At 45.2% G+C, this 12,108-nt stretch overlaps 1 protein-coding gene across 4 annotated transcripts in view; it reads right to left on the bottom strand.

Annotated features, from left to right (window-relative positions):
* Positions 1–2,516: 2,516 nt before the first annotated feature.
* Positions 2,517–12,108, bottom strand: part of LOC110973168 (uncharacterized) — a 76,982-nt gene continuing 67,390 nt past the window's right edge. For all 4 annotated transcript variants that reach the window (XM_022223766.2, XM_022223767.2, XM_087132476.1 and 1 more), the window contains 4 exons: positions 11,937–12,001; positions 11,380–11,509; positions 10,805–10,969; positions 2,517–10,150 (listed from right to left, as the gene is read on the bottom strand). In XM_022223766.2, the coding sequence (XP_022079458.2) occupies positions 6,263–10,150; positions 10,805–10,969; positions 11,380–11,509; positions 11,937–12,001 (4,248 nt within the window). In that variant the 3' untranslated portion in view covers positions 2,517–6,262. The remainder of the gene's footprint in view (positions 10,151–10,804; positions 10,970–11,379; positions 11,510–11,936; positions 12,002–12,108) is intronic.

The raw sequence follows: 12,108 nt of genomic DNA, 5'->3' as shown, positions 1-12,108 counted from the left end.
GTAGGTAAATCTTTGTAACCTTCATTCATTTTCGTGCTCACGTATTAAGCACATGAAATGAAAGAAAACGTGTACGGACACCTCGGAATGATAATGCCACAAGTGAAAGCTTGTAAATTAAATTTGTTTTTGTCCCCCACATCCAGGTAATTCTCTCCATATTACTCAGAGAAGCACATGTGAAATTCCGAAATGAGTGTTTATTGGAGTGGTTAAGAAAAAACAAAAATTATACATGTACATGTGATTGGGCGGTCCCCTGTAAAATCCCCATAGGCGGACTGCGCCACGTATGCGGAAGCTCGCAGCGTGACCGCCTGCTTTCAGGCTCTTGGAACATCTCCGGCCAAAATCATGACCTGCAGATATGAGGATCTGGTGACAAATGCAGACGATAAAGTGATGTAATTATTATCACGGGAATCTCTTGATATCGACGAGCACTGCAGCCCCTGGCCTGACTATACAGACGCATTGAGGGGCAACAGGGATGGGGGTTATCATTCGGGGCAGAGGTTAGTTCGAGTTGGGTTATATTATAAGACCATTCCAAACTCGTCCGTTTTCGTTTCTTCGTCAGTTGCTGAACTGGTGGTGACACACACAGAGGCACAACTTCTGGGGCTACGGAAGTGGCTCTAGAACCCCCCCACTGATACCAAGCTGCCCCCTCCCGTACACTGACACCAAGCTGCCCCCCTCCCGTACACTGACACCAAGCTGCCCCCCTCCCGTACACTGACACCAAGCTGCCCCCTCCCGTACACTGAAACCAAGCTGCCCCCCTCCCGTACACTGACACCAAGCTGCCCCCTCCCGTACACTGATACCAAGCTTCCCCCTCCCGTACACTGACACCAAGCTGCCCCCCTCCCGTACACTGACACCAAGCTGCCCCCCTCCCGTACACTGACACCAAGCTGCCCCCTCCCGTACACTGATACCAAGCTGCCCCTCCCGTACACTGAAACCAAGCTGCCCCCTCCCGTACACTGATACCAAGCTGCCCCCCTCCCGTACACTGACACCAAGCTTCCCCCTCCCGTACACTGACACCAAGCTGCCCCCTCCCGTACACTGAAACCAAGCTGCCCCCTCCCGTACACTGATACCAAGCTGCCCCCTCCCGTACACTGATACCAAGCTGCCCCCTCCCGTACACTGAAACCAAGCTGCCCCTTCCCGTACACTGATACCAAGCTGCCCCTCCCGTACACTGATACCAAGCTGCCCCCCCTCCCGTACACTGATACCAAGCTGCCCCCTCCCGTACACTGATACCAAGCTGCCCCCTCCCGTACACTGATACCAAGCTTCCTCCTTCCCGTACACTGATACCAAGCTGCCCCCTCCCGTACACTGATACCAAGCTGCCCCCTCCCGTACACTGATACCAAGCTGCCCCCTCCCGTACACTGATACCAAGCTGCCCCCTCCCGTACACTGATACCAAGCTGCCCCCTCCCGTACACTGATACCAAGCTGCCCCCTCCCGTACACTGATACCAAGCTGCCCCCTCCCGTACACTGATACCAAGCTGCCCCCTCCCGTACACTGATACCAAGCTGCCCCCTCCCGTACACTGATACCAAGCTGCCCCCTCCCGTACACTGATACCAAGCTGCCCCCTCCCGTACACTGATACCAAGCTGCCCCCTCCCGTACACTGATACCAAGCTGCCCCCTCCCGTACACTGATACCAAGCTGCCCCCTCCCGTACACTGATACCAAGCTGCCCCCTCCCGTACACTGATACCAAGCTGCCCCCTCCCGTACACTGATACCAAGCTGCCCCCTCCCGTACACTGATACCAAGCTGCCCCCTCCCGTACACTGATACCAAGCTGCCCCCTCCCGTACATTGATACCAAGCTGCCCCCTCCCGTACACTGATACCAAGCTGCCCCCTCCCGTACACTGATACCAAGCTGCCCCCTCCCGTACACTGATACCAAGCTGCCCCCTCCCGTACACTGATACCAAGCTGCCCCCTCCCGTACACTGATACCAAGCTGCCCCCTCCCGTACACTGATACCAAGCTGCCCCCTCCCGTACACTGATACCAAGCTGCCCCCTCCCGTACACTGATACCAAGCTGCCCCCTCCCGTACACTGATACCAAGCTGCCCCCTCCCGTACACTGATATCAAGCTGCCCCCTCCCGTACACTGATACCAAGCTGCCCCCCCTCCCGTACACTGATACCAAGCTGCCCCCCTCCTGTACACTGATACCAAGCTGCCCCCTCCCGTACACTGATACCAAGCTGCCCCCTCCCGTACACTGACACCAAGCTGCCCCCTCCCGTACACTGATACCAAGCTTCCTCCTTCCCGTACACTGATACCAAGCTGCAAAGTTCTCCCATACTCTATTAATTAACAGTATGGTAGTTCAAGTGGGCCGGCTTACAACAAGCCTTCCTCATCTTTCCATATTGTTTTCCAGTAAAACTTATCACACCAGTTTGGAGGTAAAACCAACTGAAGTGATCTCAGACAAGAGACTTGATGTAAAACACATTCAACTGCGTGGGTTTAATTTACATGTACTTCATGCACTAACCTTGAGGGATACAATACACATTACATTTAATTTGCATAAATATATCAAGTCATTTCCATAACACTGGAGGCAGCCGCTACATAGAATCTCCATAAAATCAAAGCAATGTTACTTAAAGATAAAAACCATGTTATTCCCTTAATAGGCAGCTGAATAGGACTCACTGAACGGTGATTACAAAATGTTTTTAAAAAACTATGTATAGTACATGTACATGTGCTTTACAAAATACAAATTCTGCAAGTTGGGACAAGATTTAAAACATCAGTGTTGGCAAGTCGTCCAAACTTCAATAAATCGTGGCTGTACATTTTTCATCCAGGACGCCACGAACGTTGTTCAACGTCAGGAAACTGTTGCACAGGAATTAACAGTGCCTTCGATTTCCCCGCGCTTACCATTCAAGGTTGACTGCGTTCGATTTCGGCACTCACGTCTTCTCGTGACTCAGCCCCCCTGGCCCAAGTATTAAACCCGGCTATTTGAGAAGTATCCCACAATACAATGCGAACACATGGCGGCTTAGTCGAATGATGCCAAGGCAAAATTGGCACCGTTGCGAGGGAAAAGTGACACCTTTGTAAACGATTAACAACCGAGTGACAGCTCGGTTGAAATTAAGTATAAGTTACGTGATGGAAAGTCTGGAATGTGTGTTTGGATGTCATTGCTTCCGACGTTTTGAATTCATTTTGCATGCGTTGCGTCACCTCTTTGGTCCAGTTGTGGCCACTGCTCTCTACACTGGATAAGCAGCTCTGCTCTGCGAATTTGAAGCGACTGCGCGGCCATCTTCGGTTATTCAATACAATGGCATTTTCCAAGTCACCAGCTTTAGCGCCGTGCATGAATGCACTTTAGTGAATGGACTGAAGTTGGAGGCCATTGCACTGAATATCCTAAGATGGCCGCACGGTCACTTCAATTCACACATAGGCAGTGACATGTACTGCTGAGCAGCCTATCCAGTGTATAGATATCAGGGAGTTGGGGCACCTTGGATAACCCGCAATTGTTTGTTACCACAGACTGTGCAAGCCCGTCGAATCCTGCGACGACACCACGGGTAATTGCGGGGAAGTAATTGAACGCAGTGAGCTTTAAGTTAGGCAACATCATTCACACAAGACAGTCTCGGAATGTTTCTATGCACTGAAAGGAGTGTGTTGATATTCTACCTCTGCAGTGTTGGGTTAACAAGAACAGACGCTTTAATGCACGTGTAAGTGCTTTAATTTCTTGTTTAGCTCCGTTTACAATTGAAATTGAAACTGTCAACTTCTACAACTCGAAAGTACGTTGTATTAGGAGCACTGTTCATGCCAAAAGTCACTAGTTTTACAGCACTATGTATGAAGAGATTTCATACCATACATTAGAACCCCGTTTCATTCTGGTTATCGTACAACTAAAGATTTTGCTCTGTTATGATACATTCAAAGTACCATTCGTCAAGAATAATTCGCAACTCAACCATCTAAATGTCAAAGAAATCTATCAAACATCTAAATTCTACGTTCACTTTCATATTGAGCAAAAGCGTGGAATAAATACGATTAAACCAACGATAAAAGGCTGTATGAAGGATAAATATATGTTTCGTCAACTATCATGGCTTTTTACAAAAAATTATAATTCATAATATGTAATGGCCAATGGCTATTTTACTTAATTTGTTACAACCCGTAACCCTTCACAATAGTTTGATGGCATTGTATTTTGTGCTCAATATATTATTCAAGACTTTCGTGGCATTAAAAAGAGTCACTTCAAGAAAATCTTTAAAAAAATATTTAAAAAAGAGTTCCCCATAGCCTGCTAGAAGATACCAGACTTGTATTATTGCTTTTCACGTCATCAAATTGCAGACAATTTAAGTACATCAAAATGATAACAGTTTCAAAACTTTAAGAAAGCATAGCAAGATAATGCATTGATGAATTTTTAATACAAAGCATCCTCTGTCTCTGAAGCATCTGTACAACTTAAGCTTTATGAATCGAACTGTTTGTGAAGGGGCTCAGCATACACAAGCCGCACTAACTGCACTGTAATTACAATGGCAACTTTCTCTACATTTTGACAAACGAGATGTCAATTTCATATATTTTGGTTATGCAAAACTAGAATATCAGCCCACATGTGTGGGATCCATTATGACCGGTTCATGGTTCGGTTCGGTTCGGTGTATGTAAGTTATTCGATTTGACAAGCAATTTTTTTTTCTCCTCAGGAGTCCTAAAGGAAAAAATGGAGGTCAGCTTTCACATTAAAACAAGAGATAATGGTCTTGATGTGAAAAGCCGTTTCACAAAAATAATATCGCACATGAGATGTTGACTGTATCCATGCATATACACGAACAATGTTATCCACAAAAGGAGAAGTACAGAAATCAATACAAATTCCAGGCAGCATTCAGTCGGTGAAATTACTGACTTATTCAAACCGAAGTAATTTGGTTCTTTGACGCTTGAAGTAAAACTTTATACAACCGAAACAAATCACTACAACTCTTTTTATCATAGACACCGTTTTACGGTGTATAATTTAGATCGAACGTTTTTGTATAGAAAATATCTGGACTGCGTGCATTTTCATGCTAACAGGCTACAAAACTAACGAATACTACAAAATTTTTGCAGATAAGTAATATTACCTTAAATAATAGCTGAAACATAGTTGTATTTTACAGACACTGTATTTTACAGTGTATTTTAGACAGTCAAAGAAAACATGCGTGTACAAGCAATGGCGCAAATTATAATGCAATGAATTCGAAAATCTCGTTTAAAGAAACCGGAGTCTGATGTCCTCACTTAATGTTCAAGTTCTGCCGAGACATGTTCCTCCACTTTTATATTTTCAAGGACAGAAGGCACTGTAAGTTTTCTGGTCTGGCAAACACAAATAACTTCACGTTGTTAGTGATCTGAGCGTGCTGGCAAACATCCATTATGCATTCAAAGACAGACAAATCTGCAGTTTAGCGCGTCTCAACCAAGTTCAGTGAGTCTTTTAATATGAAAGATGCAAAAAAAAGTACTTGTTGAAGAAATAAAAAAATCTGAATTTCAGGAGCAACTAAAATGAAGTAAGTTCACCGTTCACTCTGTCGCCCCAAACCATACTCTTTATTGCTTTAACACGCCCATTCTGCTTATTGAGGTAATATTTATAGTATTTCCCTATTCATAAACTCTTCTAGTGCTTCTGGCGGAAGCTCTCTCAGTCAGAAGTTGACGACAGAAGATTCCAACAAACCTGTAAACTCAATCCTTGGTGATTAGAATTCAACGGAGAAAGTTCTACACACTGTGTCACGTAAAGACTGCAGAAATGCTAAATGGTGATTTCCTTTTTGTCTCCACCAGCACTGCACGTTCAAAAATATTCTATCCCAAATTACACTTGGATTTGAAGATGGATTTAAAACAGAAACTCAGGGCGTGGGAAAAATCACCCTCACAGAACTGCTCGAGAAAGTGAAATTCGAGAAACAAAGGACCTGGAGGTTAATACTTCCTTCAGAGTTTTTCAAGTAATTACCCCCCCTTAAAAAGTAGACATCTTACGACAAAAATGCGTATCTATCTATCTTCTACAAGTAGGCCATCTCTCTTGAACACAGTTGCTGACAGAAACTCTGAAATGATTTCAGACTTATCATCACCACAACATTCACTTTCATGTTCTATCTGAAAACTGGTTTCTTACTTGTACTGCTGCCATTTCTCCCTTTGGTAGAGGGCGCTTTAGGCTGGGAGGCTTTCCTCCCCAAGGAGGCTGTCCTTTTCACTTTTGCTGAGGAACTTGGCACTTCACTGAGAGATGGAGTGTTGCCGTCTGCTCCAGCGTCATGTGACGAGTCCCCGCCTTTCTCCCCCTTCCGTCTAAGTTTGTGAATTACCTGACTCAGTTTTCCTTTACTTGACTTCTTGACATGGTCACTGTCTATTGGTCCGCGCTTTCGGATTTCCGGTGGGAGGGAGGCCGTAGATTTTCCACGACTCAACCTGCTACTAGAGTCTGACTCATCCGCTGAGTCTTCTGAGACTGATGCAGGGACTGGTTTGAGATGGGAATACAAGGATGACATGCGGGGCACGTGTCTGGTCTCGTTGCTTGCTGAGCTCTTCTCCTCCTGGGCCGATGTGCCATCTTGGGACACTTCCCCTAAGGAGAAACAGCTCTCGCTTTGAGCCTCACTGCCTCTGTCGTTGGCTTGTTCATCTAAACTTACTGAAACCACGGTGGCATCCACTGCTTGCACGGTATTCTCAGAAGTATCCAATGATGCCTGAGTCGCAGAGATGCTGGAATGTAACTTTGAGCCTTGCATCCCACTCGGTGCTGTGGTTGAGGAGGCTGGTTCCAGCTCACTCAGGCCAAATGTGGCACTGCCCATTTTCAAGGGGCTTTTTGTCACTGATGCCGCCTGTGCCGATCTTGGTGACTGGGCTCCCACTCTGCTGCTGGCAGATGGAAGAGTTTTAGACGGTGAACTGACGGGTTTTCTTGTCCCCGACTGTGATTGGAAGCTATTTGATTTTTGAACAGATGATCCCCTTGGTGTAACTGACGAGGCGGATGTGTTTAGTTTTGAACGGCCAGCAGGCTTAGGTGAAAGAGTGCTGGAAATTGGTCTTTTATTGTCTGTTACTGTTTTACTGCCCATGTTTGGTTTAGAGTCAATTCCAGTTACTGCTTTGCTAGGTGATAAACGACCTGATGATCTCATTTCAGTAGGCCTATTGGAAGGGTTTTTGTTTGCAAACGGGAGTGTGCGCCGCTCAGGTGCTGAACGGACAAAGGGCCCAGCCCTTGTAACAGTTGATCTCGCTGAAGAGCTGCCACAATTCACAGGTTTAGTCGTCGATGGTGTCGTCCTGGAACCAGTGCTTTTGACGCTACTGGTTGAGTTGGTGGACCTCACACTGGAGGACCGAGGTTTACGCTCTTGTCGAGAGTCCGTACTGCATGACGACGTTGTGGAATTCGATCTGCTGACGCGTGTCGTCAATGATTTGGTACCTCTTGGTGAGTGCAGGTTTCTGCCATACCCTGAGGATCTTAGGGAAGAGTTGCTCGCAGTTGACACTGAGGAAGAGTTGCTGTGAGAAGACTCGCGCCTGTGTCGGGTCTCTGAAGTTTCTGACATTGGGAGGGACTCAGCACTTCTACCCCTTTGCAAACTTTTGGATGCTGAGGATGACTGAGCTAATGGTGACTTTACCGGTAGATTACGAGAGTTTTTCCTTACTCGAGGACTCGATCTTGGCAACGACTCACTGACATGAGCTCTCACTGATGTGTTTTTCCCCGGTGACACCCTTGATGCTGTGTTTGTCAGTCTCGAGGTTATCTTGCCCGTATTTGTTATAGCAGTGGGGCGAGTCAGTGGAGTAGCTTTTTTAACACTACCACTTTTGGCTGAGGGTTTTTTAGGGGATGTGGAAGATGTTGAGGATGGAATTTCATTGGCATTCTCATCACTTTTCGTTTGGATTGAATCCCCATTAATGTTCTTGGCTGTCCCAGGATATCTTGATTTTTTCTCGGCGAGTGCCTCAGATGCGGTACGTGCCGGAGGCTTGTCTTTAAGAACGTAAACGTCATCATCTGTTATTTTGTACACTGTCTCAGTGGCATGGGTTTCCACCGAAGATACCGTCACTTCAGTCTCTTGGGATGCTACTTCTTGACTGCTCGCTGTTTCAATGTCCTCAACCTCCAGATCATCTTGGACTTCTGTTGAGGTTCTGATGTCAAGCAGGTCTCGCCGAATTTCGACTTGTTTTCGATCGATCGAAGCCCAAGTTTCCTCTTCATTGAACGCTTCAGCCAATGCCTGTTTCTGCCTGAATTTTGCTCGAAGGGCTTCTAAACCTTTCATCCTTGACAAGTCTGATGATATTTTCCTTGGAGAGCTTGGGTCATCATCGCTGTCCTCGACACCAGCCATTATTTTTTCAATCGTCCGGCGCTCCTGGCGGATTTTCAGGCTGTAAGACTCGGCATAAGATTCCAACCCTTTGGCTAACCCTGCTTCAATGGGTCTATCCAAGAAAACAGTGCTTTCGTGATCTTCATAAAGACTGGAAGCTCGTCTTTTATCTGTTCGCTCCTCTTTGTTTTTAGGAGTGTCCCACTTAAAGCTACCTGTTCTCCACCTGGAATATCGCTGCTTTTGCATCCTGTCTACATCAGATGTGTCATCATCCCTGGAACGATTCTTCTCCCGGGATGACAACTGTGACTCAACAGTATCAAGAGCTGCTTCGACATCCACTGCCTGGACTTTGCTTTGCCAAGTGGGTTTCTTTTCTTCGACCGAACTGCCTCCATCAGTTTCATCCTGCGACAAGGTGGTTGTTGGAGACCCATTCTCGCTTTCACGTGCAGCAGCTTCCCTCAACCCTTGTGCCGCTTTCCTCACATCCTCGACACTGAACTCACTTTGGCTTCGGCGGAGAGGTCGTCTGCGTGGTGCGGCACCCTCTGTCGATACTCTGGAGCTTGTCACAGCTCTCGGCTTAGGCATTTCGCGTTGTAATGTTGAAATTTGTTCAGATGGTGCTGTAGAGCTCTCAGCTATTGGACTGGCCTGGTGCTCAGCTGAGGCTGAATCCACAACGTTGCTGTATTTAGCAATACGGTCCTTCCTAATTTCTGCACTTGCACTGTCAGAACTCTGTTGGACAGGAGTGCTCTGAAGTACATGGTCAATGTCTGATGTTGATATTTCACTACGGGTTCGGCGGTTTAATTTGAAAGGTTCTGTTGGATTTCTGGCATCATCTCCTCGCATGAGTTCTCGAATCCGCTCTTTTTCTTTACTAAGGGAGTGAGATGGAGTGCTCGGCTTGTATGACTCGGCAATTTCTGTCTGTTCAACATTCAGCTTGTTTCGTCTAGCCAGCGTTGGTGATTGGCTGGGTGAGTCCTGTCGCTCACGCGAGTCGCTGGCTATAAAATCCAGGTTGTTTTTCTTTGTTCGCCTTCCACTCCGTCGCAAACTGCCGTCTTTTTTGAAGTTCTCAAATTGTGCCAGAGCATCATCATCATTACCCTGGACTAGCATGTCGAACAGAGAGTCATCGTCCGCAGACAGGGGACGAGGACCTGCTGCTTGTGATCTCTGACGTCTCACAATCACAGGGTTATCAGGTGCATCCTCTCCAAATGTGCTTTGCCTGTTGTCAGCATGGAGCGTCCCATCAGATGTCTGGTTGATTGACTCAGCAGCATTCTCTGAAATGGCATTCAGGTTCTGTTCAAATTTCTGCTTAGATCTTCTAATTGGGGTGCTCCTGGTGATCACTGCCGGTTGATCGTCTTCGGGACATGGGGACTGGGGCTGACTGCTGTCCACGTCAGGCTTGGTCTTTGGATGGGAGAAACCGCCCTTGATTCTCCCCAGTAACTTATCCACAATGGAACTGGTTTCTTTCCCACCAGGTAGGCTTTGGCTTCGTGGAGTCTTTGCCTTGCCATCCTTCCGGCGCTGGGATTTTTGATCTTCACTACGTTGTCTTCTCTGTTCCATCTTAATTTCCTGCATTCGCCGCGTTTCATTTTCCTGAAAGGAATAGAGACAAAAATAATTTTTTACCATACAAACTTCTCAATAACATCAAGATCCTTAAGTGCCTCAAAGAATGCATTGCTGCTGATAGAGTACATGCAGTAAGTTATCTTAACTTTGTCGAAGTCCTTCCAAATGCAAACCATTCCATCGGCCCACAATTATAAGCAGTTGAAGAGTCAGTTATCAGGACAAGGTATATGAGATCTCTAAATGTTACCTCGGACAATTCTTTGCAGTAGAATGCATGCAATATAGCTAGCTTTTTCAGGGGTGTGAGTGGCAACTTAAAATTAAAGCTGAAAACAGCTAGCAAAAAGCTGAATTGTAAAAAGTTCCCATACTTTTGTATAGACCGGGTGTAAAAACAGCTGAAATTCAGGGTCAACATCTAAACAAAAAAGCTCAAATCAGCTGAAATGCTGAATTCTCACACCCCTGCTTTTTGATGGGGCATTATTACGCTCAATATAAATACTAATTCAAACAATTGGCGATAACACTAAGTTAGTTATAATGTCATTGTTAAAAGCTGCATGGCATACGGCTAATCAACACTCATAACCCAAGCAATCACAAAAATCTGACAGTTTTTGTAGAAGAGAAAACCTGCAATTCATATGTCTAGAATCCTGTCAAGCTACTTACTGCTACAGCTTTCTTGAACTTCTCACAGAAAATCTTGAAGGTGATGATGCACTCCTCCAGTTTGAAGGTGTTGGTATCCTCGCAGAAATACTCTGCAATTTCGATTCTCTTCTTTTCAACAAAGGCCAGCATCTGCCGCACCTCCGTGATATCATCTTCGGCCGTCTACAAGACACATACAGAAGAAGAAGACATTCAAATAAAACACCTTAGGGAGAAAATAAGAGCATGATGGCCAACGTTTTTGTTAAGCACACCATAATTGAAACCAGTTAACTCTTTCTAAAAAAGGCAGGTGTAACTTCTCTAAGAAAACGGTAGCAAGCAAGATCACATGGCATTCAAGTCAAATGAAGGGAAAGATACTAGAAATACGGGTAAAAGGAGAGTTCTCCTTTAAAAAAAAAGATCAAGGAGAGACACCTCAGTGGGAAGATTACCTTCTCAACTCCCTTTGAATGACAAGTTTTGTCCAAAACTGTCAGGCTATCTTATAATTTCGGTTTGACATGTGCAAATACTTCCTTCTAGTTGCTTACACTTCTGTATACTCTACAAACTGTATGCCATCTCACCTTCAGGAAGGCCTCAACTTGTGTCTTGAATGCTGAGATAGTTTCATCTGCTTCCCCGATCTGTGCAGCGGTGACGTTGACTTTTTCTTCTAGAACTTTGATGTCTGTTAAAAGTTGGTCCACTGAGAACCTTTAAGAGAACAACCACAAGAATGGTAGATAACAAGAAGAAGGTAGTATAGATAGTTTATTAGACCCACAACAAGACACTAAGATGAAGATGAGACAGGCAATTGCAGCAGGCAGAGTACTTAAGTTTGGCTACTGCCAGCAATGAAAGTTTTAGGATACCAAACTACGAGGTTGGAATATTAACATAAAATCTCACAAAAGGAAAATCATTATAATACGGGTTACTGGAAAGTCACACTGAAAAAGTCAAAGGAAATTTATCCCAGCATTAAACATCTATATCCAAAATCATATTCCTGTTATTTAAACCAATAAAAAATTCGATGTTTGCAAGAAAGATTTCATCTACAGTTAAGGGCTGTTAAATATAGTACATAGCTTCGAAGAAATTGTCTTGTGTGATAATGTTTGACTTTGGCACACACCTTGAAGCCTCCTCCAAATGCGTCAACTCCTCTGGGAAGTTCAGTAAATTCTTATGCTCAGCTTGCTGTGAATTAAAAAAATTAAACCCTCTAGTCACCAGAAAAACATGCCAATTGTTAAAACTACTTCACGTTTGAAGGAAAAGTAATGAAAATGGTAAGTGTTTACAGT

Source organism: Acanthaster planci, linkage group LG02 (assembly GCF_054643075.1).
Source record: "Acanthaster planci isolate LZ-2023a linkage group LG02, COTS_SCS, whole genome shotgun sequence".
In the NCBI taxonomy this organism is placed as follows: domain Eukaryota; kingdom Metazoa; phylum Echinodermata; class Asteroidea; order Valvatida; family Acanthasteridae; genus Acanthaster; species Acanthaster planci.
Note: the sequence above shows the minus strand (reverse complement) of the source record. Positions and strands in the feature narration are given on the sequence as shown.